This window comes from Xyrauchen texanus, chromosome 19 (assembly GCF_025860055.1).
Source record: "Xyrauchen texanus isolate HMW12.3.18 chromosome 19, RBS_HiC_50CHRs, whole genome shotgun sequence".
Classification (NCBI taxonomy): Eukaryota; Metazoa; Chordata; class Actinopteri; order Cypriniformes; family Catostomidae; genus Xyrauchen; species Xyrauchen texanus.
In genome coordinates, this window is record NC_068294.1 from 26,228,506 (window position 1) to 26,253,077 (window position 24,572).

At 38.7% G+C, this 24,572-nt stretch overlaps 2 protein-coding genes across 3 annotated transcripts; both read left to right on the plus strand.

The window, feature by feature from the left end:
• The first annotated feature begins 505 nt into the window (after positions 1–505).
• slc24a6a (solute carrier family 24 member 6a) lies at positions 506–20,610 on the plus strand. Of its 2 annotated transcripts, none has more exons than XM_052149852.1 (17): positions 506–952; positions 4,378–4,473; positions 11,419–11,495; positions 11,913–11,987; positions 12,072–12,156; positions 12,239–12,342; positions 12,442–12,516; positions 12,631–12,656; positions 12,782–12,835; positions 13,240–13,382; positions 13,472–13,638; positions 16,099–16,384; positions 17,246–17,412; positions 17,632–17,746; positions 17,829–17,941; positions 18,720–18,785; positions 18,879–20,610. In XM_052149852.1, the coding sequence occupies exons 1-17, from the start codon at positions 844–846 to the stop codon at positions 18,987–18,989; spliced, it is 1,869 nt and encodes a 622-aa protein (XP_052005812.1). In that variant the 5' UTR covers positions 506–843; the 3' UTR covers positions 18,990–20,610. The 2 variants fall into 2 exon arrangements, with proteins under 2 accessions (XP_052005812.1, XP_052005813.1); XM_052149853.1 differs by having other exon boundaries at positions 13,472–13,557.
• Positions 20,611–23,030: 2,420 nt separating this feature from the next.
• Positions 23,031–24,507, plus strand: urp1 (urotensin-related peptide 1). The gene is made up of 5 exons (XM_052150027.1): positions 23,031–23,133; positions 23,355–23,438; positions 23,551–23,591; positions 23,681–23,786; positions 24,362–24,507. Exons 1-5 carry the CDS (start codon positions 23,031–23,033, stop codon positions 24,391–24,393), a joined length of 366 nt encoding a protein of 121 aa, XP_052005987.1. The 3' UTR covers positions 24,394–24,507.
• The last annotated feature ends 65 nt before the right edge of the window (positions 24,508–24,572 follow it).

Sequence of the window (24,572 nt, forward strand, 5' to 3'; positions counted from 1 at the left end):
GATTTATGAAGTCAATTTCCCTCAAGTTCACAGAGTAAGAGTAGCAGAGTAACTAGGTTAACTATCGTTAAGTTTGACAGGCTTAAAATTTCCAAATAGTTTTAGTCTAAATGTTTATATAAATATTTGGTATAATTTGCAACCTAAAAAAAAACTAACAAACAAACAAAAAACTGCGTTTTGTGAAATGTTTTGAAAAGTGTACCTATTTGTGCTACATTTCTTTTCCTTTAAAAAAGAATATTTGGTGTGGTATTTTATCTAATGCAAAGTTACATTATAAAATTGTCCGTATACATTTTGGGGGCCACCGGATCTGGTCAGTAAACTTTAAACAAATGTGATTTTACCTAGCTGGATAACGGTGTTATCCTTCATTCTCATGTCTGCATGAGGGGCGCAGTTGTGTCAGGAAACACCCTCAGTGACGGAGTCGCGCGCAGTGTTGAGAGAGAGAGAGAGAGAGAGAGAGAGAGAGAGAGAGAGAGAGAGAGAGAGAGGCGCCTGATGGAGGTGGAAGTGATTTGAATGCCTATAAGCTGAGACAAAATGTAAAAAAAAAAAAAAAAAACATTTGGATATATCTATCTATAATAAATGTAATACCGTTTCGTTGTAACCTTACATAACTAAAGATCCGAAAGCGGGAAATATCAGCAAGAGCATTATGATAGTGAGCCTTTATCGACGAAGCGATAGGATGCTCACGCGACAAACGTATGGCTGAACGTAAACACGCCAGCCCGCCGTATGCGAAGAAGATAGAGTGTACTATAGGTGGTTTGAATCAAGGAAGAGGGCTTCTCTCTTGAATGGGCATGTTTTGAGAGGTGTGGTGGAGGGATGAAGGCGGTGTTGGCATCCAGACGGCAGCGGGTCTTCTATCGGCTCTTTATATGTGCTGTCGGGCTCATCGCCGTCACCTGCTTTGCTCAAATTCTTCATGTAACAGGTGCGTTTCTCCAATAACACGACTGAATCTAATTAATTTAGCAGATATAGATATTTATTTCGTAAAATGTTCGTTATATTTACTCGTGATATGCGGTGCGTGATGTAAGCTATCTTACGTCAATTATAACAAGTCTGTTTTTTTTAAGTGAAGACTCTTCAATGTGAAGGAGATGTGGAACATTCTTGAGTCCTTTGTGCTATTTGTTATTCAATAAAACGGATGTGTTTGTGAATCTACAATGAGAGCAGCAGTAATTGTGTTCATGGTCAGACCTTATTATTAGACTCATGAGGAATGAAGAACATACTGAACTTCATCATTTGAAAGCATGATGTGATCCTTCAATCTTCTGAAACACCCAAAAAGCTTAACTGGGAGAGCAGCAGGGACTAAACGAACAGCAGGAGTGGCAGACCATGGCAGGCACATAATTGCCTGTCTTTAAAGGGCATCACTGTGACAGCAGCTTCAGCCTGACATATTGGACCGTGACCTCCCCAGCACATCTACATCATTGTTACCTGGACTTAACACCTGTGTCTCAGGTCTTCACTATTACTCGTCTTCAGAGGCTGAAGGGTTGGAATGAGCAGGGCTTTGGAAGTTCATCAGACTTAAGAGAAGATTGGTTCAGTTATTTTAATCAGCACAGATGCGAACCTTCCAGTGTTTCTATGGGGTATTTTAGGTGCTTATATAGAGCAGTAAAAAGGCTTTAAATAGCTCTTTTATGGCACTTGAATGAGCAGGATGGGAATGATATGTTTAGGTTTAAATTAAGATTGAGGACTGAAGTCAGTAATGAGCTGTAACAGGGGTGACATGCCTGTGGGTACTGAAACATTCTGTTGAATAGCACAAACAGATGCTGACGGAGACGAGTAGGGAAAAAATATGTACAATGTGACCTGCTTCTTTTGTGTGATCTTTTTTGCTTGTCGCTTATAATTTGATCTTCTCGCAGTGCCTTTAACTTTTCTAGCTTTGCCTGTGTGAGTAATTAGTTCCCTTGGGAGGCTGAGTCTGAATGTTAAACAGCTTCTAAAATATGCCATTGGAATCAACAGCTGAATGAACTTGAGAAATTTGAGTAACTTGAGCTTTACTTCATACCCTAAAGTATTTTGCAGGTTTCGACACAGATCTACAGATGTGTCAACACCTATGATGCCTTGGATCACTTGACCACTTTGCACTTGTTGATGATCGAAAAAAGGATAATTAGGCAATTCACCGAAAAATTATAATATATAGATATGTATATGATATAGATATAGACTATTATGTATTAATTACACATTCTGAAATGTTATTTATCTCTACCATTGTCTTGAAGGGATCATTTTAAAATGGAAATTCTGTCGTTATTTATGTACACTGAAAACACGAATAAGTTGACTATTCAGTTGATTGAGTAAACTTGTTACCTTAATTGAATTGAGAAATTGCATCTCCAAAACTTGTGTAATTTAGTTCACTTAACTTTGTGTGCACATAGAATTAACTTAACCTTTTGAGTTTATGGAACTAGATTCAAGTAGACTACTCAGATTTGCTATTTAAATATTATTGTTTCAACTTAATAATTTTAATTGAATGGACATATTTAGGTCATACAATTACACATCTTAAAAAAATGAAGATAACTTATTCTATGTCAATCATTAAATAAATGTATTTCTCCACAGAAATGCATAGACACTTCAGTTGCACATGCACAAGATAATGTTAACAGGGTCCAACTTGACCAAAGGGGACACAGACCACCCTAATGGTGACATCACATGAATATCCATAGATCTAAAACCTCTGAATTCTTAATAACAACTATATAAATGCCCCCATATGTTCCCTTTGACCAAGGAAACATCATTAAATAATTCAAGCGCAAGGCATTGTGGTAATTCCCCTTAGCCTCAGTTTTGTACTCAATAGTTTGAGTTATTGACACTTGAAATCTTAAGTCTATTGTTTTTCTACAAAAATAAGTTCAATCAATTTAGATTATGAGCCCAAAACTTGACTTTCTTTTTTACAGTGTAAAACAAAAGGCGAGGTTTGGAAGAATGTTATCCTCAGCTGTGTTGGGTGTATCCGATTACAAAGTAATTAAAACAATTACAGTTACTTTTAAAGTTATTACTTTTAAGGGCATTAAAGTAATAATAGTAGTACGTGTAATACAATATGAATTCATATGTAGGTCCGTTAGCATTTCTGTGGCAGCTGAAGGATGTGCGACCATTTTGTTTTGAAAACCAAAAACCTTTCTAGGAAAAATGATTTAGAAAGTAACTTAAGTAAAATAATTAGTAATGTGACTACTTTTATATGAAATAATCAGGAAAGTAATCTGATTACATTTTTGATGTGGAGATTATTCATTTGTAGTGGATTACTTATTTTAAATAATGTATCCACCATTGATCCTCAGTCACCATTCATTGTCATTGCATCTTTCTTGAAAGTAAATGAAAGTAAAAGCTGACTGAAGCTGTCAGTCCTTTACATTCTGCCTAACATATTATATTTGGAGCAGTTATATTTGGAACTGATTCATTTGCATATGCAAATGAGAACTATCTTTGTCATTTGGTTCTTGGGTAAACCACACCCTCTCTGGGCTCGCATCCAATTCCACACCACTCATTAATCACTGCTTTTGGATCAGGTTTCCATGGAAACTTGAAAGGAGGGGAGAGAACCTTCTGATTGCCTTGATCTTTTGCCTTTTCTAAATCATTTTGATTTTATGTTTGATAGATATTTGTGGATTGGCTATAGAGCTGTGGTCATATTTGTGTTTGTTATTTAGTGTTTTTAAATGAATCATTTATACAGTGGGAGTTCACATTGAAAATCTAGGATAGAATTTAAATGGAAAAAAACTCCCAAAGATTTATGATTTTGAAAAATGTAAAACTAAGGTACATTATGATAGAAAATTAAATTATTATAAGACTCTGCACTTTATTAGTCAATTATAAATTAAGCAAATGTTTGACATGTATTATGTTACCTACTTTTTACACAGATTTCACTGTTTTCATTTAAGCATACGAGATGCTCTTTTGAACATTCTTAAATCATGCTAGGATAACATGAATCATCAGGTTTTTCACATACTTGTAGAGACCATGTTACCATATCAAACACCATGAAATCCTGAATTCCTCATTTGTAATGAAAATACAATTTATTAGATTATAAAAAAAGCAAAATAGAAGCATTTTCACTGGTGGTTTAAGACATTTAGGCCCCACTGTATATAATTTAGTATATTTTGCCTTGAGTATCTTTATGACCAGTGCAATGACTTTCATAGAAACCTAAAAATGTTTGTTGTTTTCTTTTTCTTTGACCATTTTAGCCTTTTAAGTAAAAAGATAATGTTATATTGTATGTATTATGCATTCTTACAGACAATTCCAAAGAGTATTCTGAGCTTATCGGGGCCCGGCGTAAACTAACACAGCAGAGTGTAGAGGAGAACCACACATCAAGCACACCTAGAGCCGGTAAGTGAAACCTAGCGCATCTCTCTCTCTCTCCATCTCTCCATCTCTCCCTCGTTTTTCTCCTGCCTGTTTCTATCACATTCCTCCGTATCACGCCATCTTTCCCCCTGGCTCTTCATTCTGTGAAATGATGCAGGCAGGTGCCCTCTTCATCAACGAGCCCCCTTTGAGGCTTGTGTAACTAAGCAACAGAATCCCTAATTTCAGAACAGCGGATGGTCTGTTTTAAGCATTCAAAGTGTGGCACTTTAGATAAATACGTCACATGCCCTTTTTCCTTCAATCAAGTCCACAAATCACTCTCACACAAAGGTGTTTCTCTTTTTGATTTCTTTCCCTTTTTCTCTTAATATTCTCCATCTCACATGAGATATGCTTGTGTGCTGAAAATATAAAAGCATGTGACAAATCTGACCTTGCACAACCCAGACAGATTATCTCATATTTAGCATCTGTTCAAATCTATTGAGTCTGTTAACCGTATAATAGCCTACCTTAGTCAATTTAATCAAAGATTATTTTTAGATCATATTGCAATGCATAGTTAATATTCCCAATGATAATTTACATGCAGTTTTTTGTGACCATGAATATAGTCCATATTAGTTAGAAAATGCAGTATATAAAAGGAAATAACAACCAATCAATGTCCATTGTTATAGTTCACTCAAAAATTTTAATTCTCCTATTTTTTACTCACCCTCATGCCATCCCAGATGTGTATGACTTTATTTCTTCTGCTGAACACAATCAAGATTTTTAGAACAATATCTCTGCTCTTCAGGCCCATACAATGCAAGTGAATGGTGGCCAGAAATCAAAAAGCTCCAAAAAGGAGATAAAGTCAGCATAAAATAATCTGTTAGACTCCAGTAGATTAATTAGTATCTTCTGAAGCAATCCAGTTGGTTTTGGGTGATAACAGACAAAAATGTAACTCCTTTTTCATTGTACATATTGCCATTGCAGTCTCAAGGCAAGATCGTAATTGTAATCTTGATTACACTTTGTAGTGCTTGATGCATACGCAGGGCACAAGATGGCACTATAGGTGTAATCAACATGGAGACTGCTGTCAAGATGTACAGTGAAAATTGAGTTATATTTTAGTCAGTTTTCATCCAAAAGAAAACTGAATTGCTTCAGAAGACCTTGATAAAACAATTGGAGACTTATGGATTACCTTTATGCTGCCTTTATGTGCTTTTTGGAGATTTTAGATTTCTGGTCACCATTCACTTGCATTGTATGGACATAAAGAGCTGAGATGAGGGTGAGTATATAATGAGAGAATTTTAATTTTGGGGTGAACTATCCCTTTAACTGACCATGTTAATTTTTACTGAACGGTTTCCTACTGAACAGCTTTATGTAGCATGAGACATCATTCTATAAATTTTTTTTAGAATGTACTCGAAATATGAAGCTTTATTTGTACATATGTACATTTCTATAGCTCTGCTTGAGGGGGGAACCCTCGTTCAATGACGCGCATTCATTCGTGCTTGACAGAGTACAGCTAATGTAAGTGTCTAAAATGATTGTGCAGAGTTCAGCTGAATGATAAAGTTTCCCTTTTTAACCTAATGCTGATGATTTTAATATATGAAGCAAGCTGTCTTCTGAAATAATGAAAAATAACCACAAATCTAACAACAAAGCTGATATAAAAGTTTGCAGTTTACCTGTCAATCAGACATGCTTGGAAGTTGCGTTTGTTACTATAGAAACAATAATAGGCTGTGGGTGCGTTTTCTCAGAATCATCACTGGTCGGTAGAAAGAAAAAGAAACAAACAAAACTGTACTGCTTTATTTGAAATGAAAATAAGATAAATGTTCTCACGTCAGACAGAATAAAATTATTAAGAATAATGAATAAATAAAATCAACACATTTTTCTGTTTTAAATATCTTGATGGTAGTATTGTAAGAAACAACCCTACTCACAAATGCACTGTTTGAACAAAGAAAAACTTCTATTAAGCCCTATAATGATAGCGATTTATTGCAACGTGGAGTGATTTATAAGCAACAAATATATAAATCCTTTTTGTACTGAGATTTCGATCACCAATGAAGACAATGAGAGTCAGAGAAAGAGAACAAACAGGGACGTTTTTTACTATTTAGTGAAGAAAAGTTAGTTTAGGAGTAGTTGAGAAAGTACATGATAATATTTACATTTAGGTAGTCTTTTAATGGAAGTATTGTTTGATTAATTAACTAGAAGAATGAACAACATTTTTTCCCAAGTGTTTTAATTATGGTATATGTCAATTTCTACATACACTAATACAGTTTAATATTAAAAACAATACCCCCCCCCCCCCCACAGTGGGCCATGTGGGTCACATGACTTGGTTCATATCTTGTGTGATCTTTGTGTCAGCCTCACCTAAAACCTTTGTGATATTAATAAATAATTCTTACTTCAGTTAAAAAAATTAAATACAAATAAAACTGCTAATAATAACTGAGAACATTGTCTTAAGATGTGGAAGAAGAAAATTAAGTCATATGTTGTTCATGCTTTTACTTAGCACATTTTGAAGCATGCGTATCCCCTGAGAAACGTTGCTAGATTAATGGAAGGAAAGGGTTAATCCACAATATTACACATACACATTTATTACACTTACACATGTCATACATGCAACCTTAAAGCTTTTCTCAGTTTTGTTCCACATAGTGCTGGTATTAACAGATTACATGTAAACTGGATTACATAATCAATTACAAAAATCAAGTACTTGTAATTGGATTTAAATACCGTTTTTCAGAATTGCTAAAACACTTCCAGGGGATTGCACGAGGGTGAGTAAATTATGAGAGTATTTAAATTTTTGGTGGAACTATATCTATAAGGGCTGAAGTATTTCTAGTCCTCTGATTTAAGGATTTAACGAGACCTTTTTTCTTGGCATCTGTAACGCTTGAGCAGCAAGGCAGACGAGGAGATGCGGATCTAAACAAGCAAGAAAAACACAAAGGAACAACACTCAATGGGGAAAATAGAACTGAAAACTGAAAACTAAACACGAAGGAACAAGACAGAGAACTCGGGCAGGGAACACAAACCAGGCTAACAACAAACAACGAACGACAAGGAGTGAACAAAAAGCAGGGCTTAAATACACAGCGAGTGATGACTGAATAAGACACAGGTGAGAACAATGAACAAAATGGCAGTGATGATGGCAGGTGGATGCTGGGAAGTGTAGTTCTTAAACAATGACAAGTGAACAAGAAAGCTAACAAAGAGACTAAGGAGCTACACAAGGGACAAAAGTGAAAACTAAGGAATGCAAAGGTGACAAAAATGGCAGACAAAGGGCAACAGAGAAACAAGACAAGGTATATGTAACATAGCCCCCCCCTCAAGGATCGGATACCAGACGATACAGAAACATAAAACAAAACAAAAAATGTCCATTGACTGGGGGGGAAGCTTGTGGTGGGCAGACAGACCAAGGGGGGCAACGGAGGGCAGACAGGAAGTCCAAGGGGGCACAGAAAGGAAGTCCAAGGGGGCACAGAAGGCAAGGACAGGTTCAGGTGGTCTGGGAGCTGGCCACCGGGCAAGGACAAGTTTGGGGGACCTGGGAAGAGGCCACAGGACAGGGACCGGGTCAGGAGGTCTGGGGGGAGGCCACAGGAGGGGAACAGGGTCAGGAGGCCTGGGAGGAGGCCACAGGGCAGGGACTGGGTCAGGAGGCCTGGGAGGAGGCCACAGGACAGGGACTGGGTCAGGAGGCCTGGGAGGAGGCCACAGGACAGGGACTGGGTCAGGAGGCCTGGGAGGAGGCCACAGGATGGGAACAGGGTCAGGAGGCCTGGGGGGAGGCCACAGGACAGGGACTGGGTCAGGAGGCCTGGGGGGAGGCCACAGGACAGGGACTGGGTCAGGAGGCCTGGGGGGAGGCCACAGGACAGGGACTGGGTCAGGAGGCCTGGGGGGAGGCCACAGGACAGGAACCGGGTCAGGAGGCCTGGGAGGCTCTGAGGATGGAGCTGAGGAAGGCTCTGGAGTCTCTGGGGCCTGAGCCGTAGGAGGCTCTGGAGGCTTTGGGGGCGGAGCCATAGGAGGCTCTGGAGGCGGAGCCCTAGAAGGCTCGGGAGTCTCTGGGAGCAGAGCCGTAGAAGGCTCGGGAGGCGGAGCCGTAGGAGGCTCTGGAGGTGGAGCCGTAAGAGGCTCGGGGAGAAGGGCCGTGGAAGACTCGAGAGGCTTGGGAGGCGGAGCCCTGGAAGGCTCGAGAGGCTTGAGGGGTGGAGCCCTAGAAGACTCGAGTGACTTGAGGGGCGGAGTTCTGAAAGGCTCGAGAAGCTCGAGAGGCAGAGCCCTGAGAGGCTCGGGAAGCTCGAGAGGCGGAGCCCTGGAAGGCTCGAGAGGCTTGAGAGGCGGAGCCCTGAAAGGCTCGAGAGGCTTGAGAGGCGGAGCCCTGAAAGGCTTGAAAGGCTGGAGGGGCGGAGCCCTGGAAGGCTCGAAAGGCTGGAAGGGCGGAGCCCTGGAAGGCTCGAAAGGCTGGAGGGGCGGAGCCCTGGAAGGCTCGAAAGGCTTGAGAGGCGGAGCCCTGGAAGGCTCGAGAGGTGAAGCTCTGGAAAGCTTGAAAGGCGGAGCTCTGGAAAGCTTGGGAGGCGGAGCTCTGGAAAGCTCGGGAGCCGGAGCTCTGGAAAGCTCGGGAGGCGGAGCTCTAGGAAGCTCGGGAGGCGGAGCTCTGGAAAGCTCGGGAGGCTCAGAAGGTGGCGCTCTAGGAAGCTCGGAAGGCGGAGCTCTAGGAAGCTCGGGAGGCGGAGCTCTGGAAAGCTCGGAAGGCGGAGCTCTGGAAAGCTCTTGAGGCGGAGCTCTGGAAAGCTCGGGAGGCTCAGAAGGCGGAGCTCTGGAGAGCTCGTAAGGCGGAGCTCTGGAAAGCTCGGGAGGCGGAGCTCTGGAAAGCTCGGGAGGCGGAGCTCTGGAAAGCTCGGGAGGCGGAGCTCTGGAAAGCTCGGAAGGTGGAGCTCTGGAAAGCTCGGAAGGCGGAGCTCTGGAAAGCCCTGGGAGGCTCGGAAGGAGGAGCCCTGGGAGACTCGAGGGGTGCTGGCTCTTGGACGGTCATGGCTACTGGTGCTGGCTCTGGGACGGTAGAGGCTACAGGCGCTGGCTCTGGGACGGTAGAGGCTACAAGCGCTGGCTCTGGGACGGTAGAGGCTACAGGCGCTGGCTCTGGGACGGTAGAGACTACAGGCACTGGCTCTGGGACGGTAGAGGCTACAGGCGCTGGCTCTGGGACGGTAGAGGCTACAGGCTCTGGCTCGCTGACCGTGGCAGGTGTGGGCTCTGGCTTGCTGACCGTGGCAGGCGTGGGCCCTGGCTCACTGACCGTGGCAGGCGTGGGCCCTGGCTCGCTGACCGGGGCAGGCGTGGGCCCTGGCTCGCTGACCGGGGCAGGCGTGGACCGGGAGGCAGAAGCCTGTCTTCTCCTCCTCCTCCGGGTGGACGAAGTTGAGCGCGCCGGCTCTGAAGCGAACGAAGTTGGCAGCGTGTAGGTCAGGACGGGCGTGGAGAGTCTAATCGTGGCGGAGAGGGGAAGTATCCTTGTGGGAGGAGCGGTAGCATCATCCTCCAGAACTTCCACCGTCAGTGGCGATCCGCTGACTCGCAAGGTCTCCTCCACGAAACTGAAGAGTGTCCAGCCACGCTTCGCCGGCGGCAACAGTTCCCTCAGGGACTTGTTCTAGCTACCCCGAAGAATGCCACCAGAGCGTAGTCGGGGAAGTCAGAGATGTTTGCCAGCTTCAGAAACTCGTGGACGTGGTCCTCCAAAGGGCGGTCCCCCTGCTGGAGGCTAAGGAGCCGGTAATTCGCCGAATAGGCTGCTAGATCCATGTGTGGGTTGTTCGTTCTGTAATGCTTGAGCAGCAAGGCAGACGAGGAGATGCGGATCTAAATGCAGTTTCACTTTATTAAATAAACAAGCAAGAAAAACCCAAAGGAACAACCCTCAATGGGGAAAATAGAACTGAAAACTGAAAACTAAACACGAAGGAACAAGACAGAGAACTCGGGCAGGGAACACAAACCAGGCTAACAACAAACAACGAACGACAAGGAGTGAACAAAAAGCAGGGCTTAAATACACAGTGAGTGATGACTGAATAAGACAGGTGAGAACAATGAACAAAATGGCAGTGATGATGGCAGGTGGATGCTGGGAAGTGTAGTTCTTAAACAATGACAAGTGAACAAGAAAGCTAACAAAGAGACTAAGGAGCTACACAAGGGACAAAAGTGAAAACTAAGGAATGCAAAGGTGACAAAAATGGCAGACAAAGGGCAACAGAGAAACAAGACAAGGTATATGTAACAGCATCACTGCACTATTATAGATTAGCTAAAATGATGGTCAATTTAATTGGCACTAGTTACCAAAGACAAAAGCTTCTTAACCATAAATTAAATGATAATGGAGCTATACCAATGAAGTGAGTAACACAAACTTTTCTTTGCCTTTTAAAGGTTTTTTATATTTCCCAGATGATATATATATATATATATATATATATATATATATATATATATATATATATATATATATGAAAGTATATGGTTATGCTTTCCCAGCATGTCATTCAAAATACTTAGGCCAATAGAAACTCAGTACACAGAATTATGCTTTCATAGCCACTGCATTGTCTGGCAGGAAAAAATGCTTTCATTAATGCAAGTCTGTTTTTCCGTTCTCTGAATCCACCTTTGGTTCTAGGATGGGTAAGTTTAGTGTCATTTTAGTTTGATATGATACGGTTAGCACAAGATATGGTTGAGAAGGTTTAGTAGGTGGAAAGCTTGGGTCATATTGTATAAAAAGGGATTCCAGAATATTTTTAGCCTTTCTCTAGAGATTGCATATTTTCAGTGTCATATTTTCACTTATATTCCTAATGGTCTTCTCACTCATCCTCCTAGCTATCCATGAATTTCCACAAGATATCTTCACTAAGGACCAGAGGAGGCATGGGGCAGTTCTACTGCATGTGTTTTGTGTGAGTAGGAAAAAGTATCATGAAGAATATAATAGGAGCTTTGTGATGATGAATGTCCATATTGTACAAGTGTACTTTTTGCCAATGTTTTTTAGTTGAATAAAAACTATATTTGTAGGACCATTTTTTATGTTATTTCTTCTTGAATGTGTATAGTTTATATTTGGTTTAGAGGCCATAAAATGTTGAAGTGCCAGATGTGGATGCATTGTAATATTTCAAATAATAATAATAAAAGTATAAAATACTTTATAAAAAATAAATAGCCTTAGGTAAGACTGCTATTGGTCTGAATTGTATGATGATTTTTTTTGATTTTTTTTAGATTACATTTTAATCATTTTTTGTGTGACACTGCTGATAAACAAATATACTGGTATCTGCTAATCTGTCTCCCATGTGGTTTTGTGACCACAGGCAGTTTACATGTTCTATGCCCTTGCAATTGTCTGTGATGTCTACTTTGTGCCCTCTCTGGAAAAAATCTCTGAGGTGAGAGTTTGTTCTTTATGACAGTAAGTATAATGGTATTAGGACATTTCAGCCCATGTTCTGAGCTAGTGCTTGTATTTTCAGAACCTGCACCTTAGTGAGGATGTTGCAGGTGCCACCTTCATGGCAGCAGGCAGTTCCGCCCCTGAGCTTTTCACCTCTTTGATTGGTCAGTATAAATTTCCTCCAGCAATGAATGTCAATATACTGTTGTCAGTAATTTGTCAATAACTTGTTTCTTTTCATACCAGGTGTGTTCATCACCAAGGGAGACCTGGGGTTGGGTACTATTGTGGGATCAGCTGTCTTTAACATCCTGGTCATCATTGGAGTTTGTGGCATATTTGCTGGACAGGTACAGTACTATGGCTCATGCTCAGCCTCTAAATGCATATAAATCTTTAAATATATATATATTTTTTACTACTGACTTTCTGTTATCACTGCTTCATAGACCATATATTTGACCTGGTGGCCGCTCTTCCGTGACTCTACATACTACATTCTCTCTGTGTTGGCTTTGATTATGGTAAGACTAAAGTAGTACTACAGAACTTTGTTTTAAAACAGCACTATTTTTGTATCTATTCTGCATTGAAATCATCCTTAAGTTTATATTTGTATATGTGTATTTGACTTTCAGGTCATATATGATGATAAAGTTATCTGGTAAGTGTGTCAAGAATTGTCATAGGTTTAATCAACGGTTTAACAATGTTCATGTACTGTATGTGGACAGAGAGATTTATTGTGAACCATGCTTATAGCATTATCATATAATATCACTGTTGCAGGTGGGAGACAATAATCCTCATATCTATGTATGGGGTTTATATCCTTATCATGAAGTGAGTACATTTTTACTTTTTAAATAGGTCTATGCTACCAGACTGAGTCTATGTTTCTCATGATCTTAAAAACCTTTGATCTGAAAGCTTATGCTTATATTATGCTTGAAATGACTTGCTTTGACATAACATTGTTTGAGAGAATTCCCAGAGAGTGCAGAGCTGTGATCTAGGCAAATTTTGGCAACTGAAAGACAAGATACAGTAGTTTTGATTTGTTTAAAATATTTGGTCACTGCAATTTCCATACTTCTGTTTGTGTTATTTAATAGTTTTGATTACTTTACAATTATTCTTCAGAGTGGAAAACAGAAATAAAAGAATCCGTGTTTTTGACTGATAAAAAGGTTCCACAGATATCATAGACAATTATGTAATATGTGTTTGTTCATGTTCATTTAAAGGTTTAACAGTCAGATTTGGGGCTGGGTGGAGCAAAGGTTTGGTATTCCAGGTCAGCCATGTTTTGTGAGCAGTCTGCGCAGAGATGTGTCAGTTGGAGAGGCAAGCACACACGGTGACACCTCTATGATCCTCTTGAAGAAAGGTGTGTGTGTTAGTGGAGGCTGGAGCTGTGTTAAGCATACTTTGTGGTTGTGTGAATGCATTACAGAGTATCATGCTTCTCTCTCTCAGGTCAGAATGCAAGTGGCCAGGACTCCCCGGTGGTGATGGTGGATGAGTTGATGAGTCTACACCCACACCAGTTCTCTTTCTCAGAGGCAAGCCTTCGTGTAATGATCACACCCCACTTCTCGCCCCTCACTCGTCTCAGCATGGCCGGACGCATGCTCATCACTGAGGTAATGAATGCATGCTTGCTCGCCCTCTGCAAATGTTGGGATGGGACAGCAGCAGCTACATTTCCCAACCAGGAATAAATGATCAGTCTTTTGATGTTTGGATTATAGGAAGGGTCAAATCAGTGGACTCTCCCAGTAGAAAACTGTATTGGTAAAAGGTTGCTCTTTCATAACATAGGAGACCTACAGGTATAGTTCACCCAAAAATGAAAAATCTCCTATCATATACTCACCCTCATGCCATCCCAGTTGTGCATGACTTTCTTTGTTCTGCTGAACACAAAATAAAATTATTTAAAAAGAATATTTCAGCTCTGTAGGTCCATACCATAGACTGCAAAAAAAGATGGACGACACACCTTTGCTCTTTTCTATTGGTGAGAACTGAAGCCATATGGCGCTGACATCTTGGGACTTGAGTCTGCGCAGTTGCGATTTCAGGACCAGACCTGCGCAGTAGTGAGCAGGAAGTAAAGCCGCGAAATCAAGGCCCCGCCCTCACTCTCGCTGAATCAATCGCAAGCACACGCCCCTGCACTTTTGACTTTTGACTTATGACGGTGTGAAATAATTAATTATAGAAATTTAGATATTAAATTTAAAGCTACAATCTCCTCAGTCCTCCGAAGATCCTGAAAAAAAGTCTGTTGGTGCTTCAATGACTACTTCGCTCAGAAAACCTGTCAATCACAGCTGTCAATCATGATGTCACAGCACCGTTTTTATAGCATCAAATAACTAACTACAAACAAACTTATTTTGAAAACAAACACTTGAAATTACATCAACGTGATAGAAACTACAGTAAATTACAGAAACTATCTTTGGAAAAAGATATGTGAAGTGTGATTTAATTGTTTAGTTGGTCTCACGTCCCGTTGAATAACATGGGGAGGTGGGGTTTATGACCTATACTAGGACCAGTCACCGGGGGGCGATCGAGATGTTTTGGCTTCACTTTTGAGGGCTTGTGCGGCACACTTGGTCCATACAATGAAAGTGAATGGTGGCCAGATCTTTGAAGGTCCAAAAATCACATTAAGGTAGCATAAAAGTAACCCATATGACTTCAGTGGTTAAATCTATATCTTCAGATGTGATGTGATAAGTTTAAGTGAGAAACAGATCAATATGTATATCCTTTTTTACTATAAATTCTCCTTCTTGCCCAGTAGGTGGCAAAAAACACAAGTGATTTATAGTAAAAAAGAACTTAAATATTGATCTTCTTCTCACCCACACCTATTACTTAGGAGAAATCAAAATAGACACAAATGAGACAATTGTTGACACACAGTAAGAGTATACAGATATACTTCAAGAATAGGACAGATAGTTGAGTCTTGGAAGTATTTGAAGAGAAATGTTTGAGTTCATATTGAAAACTCTTTTTAAGTTAAGGACTTTTAATTGCAGCCAATATCTTGGCATATCTGATCACAGTGTGAGAAATATCTGAGATTTCTTCTGAAACTCTTGAGAAGACACATGTGAGATTATGGTGGTCTATTTGTTTGTAGGAAATCTGAGAAGCAGATGATTCAGTTTGCTCTTCTTATAATTGTATTGCTGTTTTGAAGAAATAATTGTCATATTACAGAGATATATATGATTTTTCATTCCTATGGGTTATGTAATAGTGCCCTACCACTTTCACTTCAACAGCTGGTTGGAGGACAATTGAGCCACAGAATATCCACAGATTGTTTTATGCTTTGTGTTTAATGCTTTATTCCTTATAAATCATTCACATGTCCTGCTTGTTGGCTTTACTCTTGCAGCTCTTGCATGTCATCTTTGGGTGCTTTCACACTTGGACTTTTGTTGCTCACCCAGGTTTAAGTGATGTCAAATTTCAGTTAATTTGGATGATGTGAATGCTTTTTTCCGAACTCCCCTTGAAAAGGTCGTTCATGTGAACTCCAGTACATTTCGCTGGTGATATGAATGCAATTGTACCAAATTGCGGAAGTGAACCGATATTGATGTAATGTTGAGTCTTTATAGGCTCCCGATCGCAATTAATATGGTACAATGTATTTCTCATACCTGCTTGTGTCCAAAATAAATTCCTCCAGAGAGCAGCACACATTGTTCATATCAAGGAACACTTCAGTAACACAGTGCAGCTGATGCCTTCTTAAGTTGTTTCCGAGTTACAATGGTAATCAGCTGCTGCTTGTACTCATGTTGATGACGCAATCCAACTGGTGTTCGGACCCAATTAATATGATGTGAAAAGAGACCAGCTGGAGCAGGGAGGGGGGAAGCAATTGAACCAAGTGTGAAAGCACAAGAGGCCCAGATGGGCTGCACTTTACCCTGGTTATGCAATATATTCAGCTAGCCTTACTCTGAAACTCTATCCTACCCATTTCTCATCTCGCATTGGTCTCCTTTTCTCTAACCCCACTAAGTGTCCATTGAACATTCCTCACATCCTCCGTCTGTCTTCCACAGAGGCAGAGGCTCATTAGAAACAGGAGTCCTGGAGACAGCAGTGGCAGTGGAGCAGGGGAGACTCCTGGCCAAGATGGTCCAGGAATGGAGGGGGTTTCCTGGGGCCTAGAAAATGGAAGGACCCTTGAGAGTGAAACGCAGCCCCTGGAGGAACCCAGACTTAGGGGCCAAGGAGGAGAGCTAGAAAGGATAGCAGACACAGAGGACACACAGCCTAAAGAAGAAGAGGAAGAGGAGGAGGAAGAGGGAGATGAGGAACAACCCTTCAGGCCTCTTACTGTGCCAGGTTAGTGGATATGGTTATAAATAGTACCAACACATAATATTCAAATAATATGAATGTACAGAATTGTTAGAATGACAGTTTATTATGGTTAATTTGTCTTTCACATTATTCACATCCTGATAAGAATAATGGTCCTAAATTTTGTCTCCTTAAGGACCATAATCCATTAGTCTGAGAGCCATTTCTAGATAATGGGGTCATTCATTTTAGATTCATGCACTAAAGTATTATGATTATAGTTAAGTGATGAGAGCTCTCAGATCTCTAGGGGCTGATGTGATTTGCAATCAAATTAACTCCATCACTGCTGATTGCTGAACAACCAAAAAATAGCTGAAAATTTTAGGATGAGTGAAAATCTTACAAAGGGAAACATTAAAAAAAGAATGACAAGTAAATTATTAATTAATTATCTTTCTAGATTCTCTCTTTACTTGTATTTTATTATCAGCATAACAAGTTGAGTTTTTACAAAGCCAAACCAAGTGATCCAAGCAACCAGAGAATGTGAGAGTGAGAATTTTCCAAAGAGCATTCGGTATGTGATGTTACTGAATGCTTGGCTTTGTCTGTCTTTATGCAACATGGTCAATGTCACAAATTTGCTTACATCTGATTGGTGACCTAGAAAATGTTACAAATCCTACAACTTTTTAATTTCCAGGTTTAAATATAAATTGTACTTTTTTTAAAATCCCACATTTTCAATGTGTTTTCTTTTTATATGGACTTACAGTATATGCAATACAGTTGTTATATCCACTGTCTTTGTCATTTAGGTGGTGATAAAGAGCCAAGTATGACATCTCACTGAAATCATGTAGAGGTGTGTATGTACTGATGATGTTCTTCTTTCCACAGAGGGGCACTGGGAGCAAGCAAAGTGGTTGTTTTCATGGCCCTTAGGCTGCCTGCTGTACTACACTGTGCCCAATTGTGGTTTTCCACGCTGGGAGCGCTGGTTCATGGTTACATTTGTGGCCTCCACACTCTGGATTGCCATCTTCTCCTACCTCATGGTGTGGATGGTAAGTGTAACCCTTAAAATCAGTGTCATTTCCACTCAGCTTAGCCAATCTTATAGAATCTGAATACATAGAAGAATCTGCTCATTGAGTGGATATCACTTGGAAAACAGCTTTGAAAATTATTTTAAGTTTCAATTTGAAATTGTACTTCAATTGTACACACCTACATTGATAGGACCTACATTAAGAATGTTTAACTTATTTGTTCTTTTGTCGCAGGTCACCATTATCAGTTTTACATTGGACATTCCAGATGTTATCATGGGTATTACATTTCTAGCAGCAGGCACCAGTGTCCCAGACTGCATGGCTAGTCTCATAGTTGCCCGTCAAGGTGCCAATAACCTTACTTGACCAAAAAATATTCAGATCGGTATGTTTGAGAGTCAGATGAATGAATGTGTCTGATGGTGCAGGTATGGGAGACATGGCGGTGTCCAACTCTATTGGCAGCAACATCTTTGACATTTTGCTGGGTCTTGGATTCCCATGGGCTTTGCGCACACTAGTGGTTGATTATGGGTCAACGGTGAGCCATTTTTTATTTATTTTTTTCTGTCTGTATTGTTTTAGCGCCCGATACGTTTAAGAATAATTTTGCAAATGAGGTAATGGCGCAAATATACCTCCTAAATTAGTGCTGAAAACAAATTTTGCGGTGCAATTCCCCATTTTGCAGGCTTGCTCTCAGCGCTAGGCTGTGAAGGTTGCAGCATACTTTGTACAGCATCACTCCACTGTAATCCGTGCACGTGAAATATATATATTTTATTATATGGCAAAAGTACTTGACTACACTGTGCATTTTTATATGTCTGGCAATAATACTCATCATTTTATCACCATTTTATTAATAACTGCTGCGATGCATGCTAAAAAAAATATTTGTTTTCTTATGGATAAAACTCGGTTAGCTCAAAATTTATTGCGGCATATAAATAGCACTTACTTTGTAGTATCTTAAGTGCCCAATTTATCCATATAAATCCATAGAAAGGAGGCATGTTTGTGCTATAAAAAGTAACAATGACTAAATACAGCACAACACTATTTTACTGCATTTAGCACCTGGTTAAACTGGATTGCAAATGATTAGTGTATAAGAAGCTGTTTATTTTGCATTGAAATACCTGGCGCAAATGTTCAGTGAATTCGCCCTCCTGTGTTTTAAAAAGCAAAACTGTGTTTATAAAACCAGCTTTGCATACTTGTTATGCTGTCTGATTAATACAAATGGAACAAATAAGATGAAACATATCTAAAACATTTAGATTCTTATTGCTTTCTCTCTTGTATATTTCCTCCAGGTCTCCATTAACAGTAAGGGGCTCGTGTACTCAGTAATTCTACTCCTTGCTTCTGTTTTTCTTACTGTGAGTTCAGAATGTAGAACTGTGTCCTCAATAAACATATTTATTCATCTATTTGTAATGTGTATAAACACAAGGGCTGTTTTCTGTCTGCAGGTACTGAGCGTGCACCTGAACCACTGGAGGCTGGACCGGAGGTTAGGCCTTGGGCTCATGTTCTTGTATGCCATCTTTCTGCTCTGCTCCATCTGCTTTGAGAAGCTCTAGATTCCACTTTGAATATTTGCTTAGCTGTAGGGTAGACCTAGATAACCATATTTTACCCCCAGTCACTACCTTATTAGTAGCCGTTATTGCAGCCATAGATTGAGGTTAGGTTAGTTAACAATATAACTGTGAATCTGCTTAGTTGAGTCTGGTAGGTTATGAGCAGGCTAGTTCTAGACACGGCTAGACAAATTAAGTTCTAGACAAATTAACTGCCAAGCACAAGACTGTACTGCTTACTGTACCTCTAAGGTATTTCTACTGAACACAGAGCTTCTTTAAGAGAACACAAATCAGTTTCAATGTGATGAATTTATATAAGGTGTATTAAATGTTTACAGCACACGGGACACTTCCTAAAGCTCACCTTTTGCATATTTCTATCCTGAAATCTTATAGTCACAATAAAAGCATGTTACAAACATAAACACATGATATTGCAGAAGTGTTACTAATTTATTGGATTATTTTGCCTGATTTATTTGAGACTTTACGTCTGTAAAAATCATTGTTTCAAATTTTTTTGATTTTCCTATTTCAGTATATTTAAGAGGAATCTGTCACTTTTGGTGTTTTGCCTTGAAAAAAATATTCAGAAAAATATTTTGAAAGCCAATTGTTGTAGTATTACTGCTTAACCAAAAATATCCCTGTCTTTGGTAAGTGGTTACATACCAAACTTACATAGTTTTATATAAAGTATCCGTTGCACATTTTGATATGTAGTAGGCTAATTAAATAGTTTATTTTGTGCCCCACTGTAACACTTTGAACTGCAATACATGAGAAAGTAACAATCCTTCATGGAATATTGATACTGCAGGAATACGGTTGTCTGTTATTCACAAATACCTCTATTATTAAACTGTACATAGGCCTTTATAATTGAATTAATATAATAAGGCACCAAATTAATGAACAACACCTACCCACAGAACGGCAGACCTTATCTGATCTTTGCACCAAATAAAAGAAAAACGCCAGATCTTAAAACTGACATACAAGCTTCCTCTGTTTGCACTAAAAATGTTTTTGGTTCATTTTGAGGTCAGGGCAAAAATGCAGCGGTGTTTTTATTGTTGTAAATGTATATTTATATTTAATCCTAATTAAAATAAGTGCTTTATGTTTTGGTTATGTTGTGCTTTTAATGTTTTATTTTTATTGAGTTCAAAATTCAACTTTAAGGCATGTATTGCTAAAAAAAAAGACAAATCCAGCACCAATAGTAAAAAACATTATGCTTGTGGTTTTGCAGTTCTGTTTATAATAATTAGCAAATGTAAATCATGGAAATGGTATATTTTATCAGTGAAACAACACCACACATGATAAGAAGTATTTATTGATTCAGAAATAAAATAGAGAAATAAATAGCAGATGACTTGATGTTACAGCCTGACAGAGGAAGCATGTCATGATATTGGCTAACTGAATGTTTCAGTTAAATATTTTCCTGTTTTCTTTTCATTTTAGAACTCATGTTGAAGCAACTTAAGGACATTATTAGTCATTATTACTATCTCACTATTTGTTACAGTTCTGTCTATGTTCTTAAAATATATTTGTATGTTCTTGAGTGCAATAAAACAAGGTCTGTCCAAAATCTCCAGTACTGAAGTGTTACAAATAAAGTTTCTATATGTGAACACTTGAAACTCTAAAGATGCTGAGTTCTTCTTTATAGATTATTTATAAGGGAAATTTTAGGGTTGAGTGTTGCATAGTCTCTCGAGAACTGTTTTTACAGTTTGCATTAAAGGAGTAGTTCACCAAAAAATTTAAATGTAGTCATCATTTACTCACCCTCATGTCATTTCTAACCCATATAAGTTTATTTGTGTCCGTTGAACACAAAAGGAAAAATGTTGAAGATTGTAGAAACTGCTCTTTTATTAACAAAATGAAAGTGAATGGTGACTGAGGCTGTCAGTACCTACAATTGTTTGTGTTCCATTAAAAAAAAAAAATCATATGGGTCTGGAAAAACATGAAGGTGAGTAAATGATGCTAGAATTTTGATTCTTGAGGGTACTGAAGTTTAACATTTATCACTGAGGTTTAATTCATCCATTTATGTTTTAGAACTGTGTTTACCTGTTAAAACAAATTAGTAAGGCCTATATTTGCATATCTTGTCTTTTGCAAAGCTTAAAGCAAACTACAGTTGCATCTTGTCATGCTATGTTAAACTTACATTTTTACGGGTTTTATGCCCAGAGATTCATTAAAGGGAATGTTCACACCAAAATTAAAATGATCTCATAATTTTCTCAACCACATAAACAAAGATTTTTAGAAGACTATTTCAGCTTTGTAGGTCCAAACAATACAAATGAATGGTGACCAGAAAAGCAATATGTAAGACAAGACCTGAAAAATTTAGACAAATGAATATAAATATGAAATGCAGATTTTATTCAGAGTTGGTTAAGGCTATAATTACGTAATTATTTCATAACTAAACAGCACTTTTTCCCTTCCCAGCCTGTTTCTGGAAGTATTGTGTGACAAACTGAGTTATTCCCATGGGATGAAAGAGGACCAGCCTATCCTTACTTACCTGAAAACAATCTATTGTCTCCCCCGATAAATATCCATCCAACTACCCTTTGACATTGTGTATATTGCATTAAATATATACAGACCAGGAGCTTTAAAAGCACATAAAGAAAACATAAAAGTAATCATAAGACTCCAGTGGTTTAATCTATATCTTCAGAAGTGACGTTATAGGTGTGGGTGAGAGACAGATCAATATTTAAGTCCCTTTTTTACTCCAAATCTCCACTTTCACTTTTACATCTGAAAGTCACGTTTTGCCTGTTTAGTTTATTTTTCAAATCTGAAAGTAAAAGTTAGAGTGGAGATTTGCGATAAAAAATGGACTGGCAAAAAAAAGGATGGCATGAGGGTGAGTAATGAGACAATTCTTATTTTGGTGTGAAATATACCTTTAAATACAAGATATATTGCTGAACATTTATTTGTGCATATTGAACTGATTAGCAGAAATCAACAGTACACTTTTTTTAATTCAAAGGTCATTGCATTTTAAAACAATTACATGAAATAATTAGCTTTTAAGGAAATATTTTAATTTAACTCCATCCAAAATATACTTCTCAACACACCCACCAAATCTTTCTCTTCTATAAGGTGCTCACAAATGTAAAAAATATGTTTTTGTTTTGTTCTTTCTTTTTTTTAACACAATGTTTCATCAAACACTGTGGCAGATGCAAGATGCTGGTTGGGCCTAATACTTCCACTTGCAATTTAAGAAACTCTGAGATGCCATAATCCATCACCTTGTTGTATTGTTTTTTGTTTCATTTGGCACAAAAACTTTGTGTTGTATTATACACCCTTCACTTTGATAAATACAGCAAAAGAGAAACCAATAGCGATGTCCCAGGTCACATGTCATGTAATGTGTAAGGGGTCATCTTGGGAATGAATGGGTTGCTTTGAATGCCTAACCAGACAAGAGTGTCAGTATCTTCAAAAAACCTATTTCTGAATGTCATTTAGGACAGAATTGTCACGTAAACTCTTAGAAACCAAATGCTTGTAATGGACTTTGCTTGTACCATTTAATAGAGGAGTCAAGCATAATTATTAGCTGTGGCTTGGTTTTAAAAAGGCACACTAACTAAATTCTCTCATTGGGCTAATTACCGAAGCCTCAGACCTGATTACAGATTGAAAAGACTTAGAAATTGTGTAAAATGAGGTATGGAACATGTGATGTCTGACACAAAGAGGATGATGTGCTGGAGTAGTCACTGATGGGTAGCGAAGTGTAAACATTTGTTAGGGCTCTCTGTGCAAGCAGAGATAGGCTATGTCTGATTTGACAATACACTCTAAATTGTGTCTATGACGAGAGTACCATCACGTCAAAACCATTAACACTGGGATGGGATGACATGAGAAGTATTGATTCCTCCAGGATAGATGGCCTCGAAAGATATAAAACTGAACATCCCAGCCAGGGCAAAAGGAATGAAGTCTGGAGTCACCCAAGAACCTGTCAACATGTTGTCTCTGGCACTGCTCTACATTTTGGCTGTGGTTTGCTCTGTGCATAGAACTAATGCACTGCCTTTATACTCAGACACTGTACTGCCACAACAGGAAGGTAAGCTCAAGAGTGTGCTTGTGGTTCATGATTTAGTAAACTTTAAAATTTTGTTAAGGCAGCGAAACTCATGCTCAGACAACACAATAATGTTGAATGTAGGTGACAATTATTAGACATTGGATTAATTGCTGCTGAGTTGTTTTCAAATTAAATGGTTAACATTAAAAGTATAGTTTTAAAAAATGACTATTGAAAAATGTTACTATTGTGTTTTGCAGAACTAATTCAGAAACTAGTTGAAGAGGTTGAGCAGGGACAGAGTAATGACATCAAAAATGTGCTCCCTGTCCTAATTCAGAGAGGTACAGATGGTACTTTTTATTTGTTATGTATTTTTTTTTTTTATTCTGGTTTTTATTCTCTGATTTACCTCTAAACAAATAAAAACCTTTTGGGCTTTAATTCTCTTCCCAGGTGAAAAAGAGACTTTGCAGCAAGAGAAAATAACTAACATGGTAAAATCATTCTCTTTGCAATGCATACTTTTTTTTCTTTACTCAAAACAGTGATGCTGATTCTATATTTGAATGCCCTTTGACCTCAGGTGGATGACTTAAAAGCAGTCATCTTGAAACTAGCGGCAGCTGATAACTTGCGTTCTCAAGGATATGTGCGATCTGAGCAAAACTTGCCCAAAAACAATAAGAGAGGTGAGTCTGCCTGAATTTATTAGAATCAAAACAGATGTTCTCATTTTTGCAGTAAAAAAAAAAGTTATTAAAAAAAAGAGTAAATAACCTTAACTAACATGTACTAATATTAAATACATATAAGACTAAGTATTATACTGTGTAACTACATGTTGTTCTGCAAAATTCCCACATATGTTACTACTGAGGTTGAGGTATGGGTAGGTTTAGGAGTAAGGGATAGGATTATGGGTTAGAGTTTTGGGGTAAGGATTGGGTTAGGGGTAAATTTAACAGTGTAAGTACAAACGTAATTAAATGCAAGTACTTTAAATGTAATTACAATGCAATAAAATGTATGTTCATAATAAGGACATTGTATAAAATGGTTAAGTACATAGTAGTTAAGGCAATCTATTATAAAGTGGGTCCGACTAGTTTGCAATAACAAAAGCAATATGTAAGACAAGACCTGTAAAATTTTGACAAATTACTTATAAAAATGAAATGCAGATTTTATTCAGAGTTGGTTAATAACACACAGGCTTTAATTACGTAATTATTTCATAACTAAGCAGCACTTTTTCCCTTCCCAGCCTGTTTCTGGAAGTATTGTGTGACAAACTGAGTTATTCCCATGGGATGAAAGAGGACCAGCCTATCCTTTTCTTACCTGAAAACGATCTATTGTCTCCCCCGATAAATATCCATCCAACTACCCTTTGACATTGTGTATATTGCATTAAATATATACAGCTTTCTGGAATATGAATGTATTTTATATCTTAAATGAAAACTGACCTAGAA

Excerpts from the sequence above, each read along its gene's own strand:
- slc24a6a (XM_052149852.1), top strand. The coding sequence starts at position 844 with ATGAAGGCGGTGTTGGCATCCAGACGGCAGCGGGTCTTCTATCGGCTC. Across the intron at positions 12,836-13,239 it reads GTTTATATCCTTATCATGAA|GTTTAACAGTCAGATTTGGG; the intron begins GTGAGTACATTT and ends GTTCATTTAAAG. Across the intron at positions 16,385-17,245 it reads CAGGCCTCTTACTGTGCCAG|AGGGGCACTGGGAGCAAGCA; the intron begins GTTAGTGGATAT and ends TTCTTTCCACAG.
- urp1 (XM_052150027.1), top strand. The coding sequence starts at position 23,031 with ATGTTGTCTCTGGCACTGCTCTACATTTTGGCTGTGGTTTGCTCTGTG. Across the intron at positions 23,592-23,680 it reads AAGAGAAAATAACTAACATG|GTGGATGACTTAAAAGCAGT; the intron begins GTAAAATCATTC and ends CTTTGACCTCAG. Across the intron at positions 23,787-24,361 it reads GCCCAAAAACAATAAGAGAG|CCTGTTTCTGGAAGTATTGT; the intron begins GTGAGTCTGCCT and ends TTCCCTTCCCAG.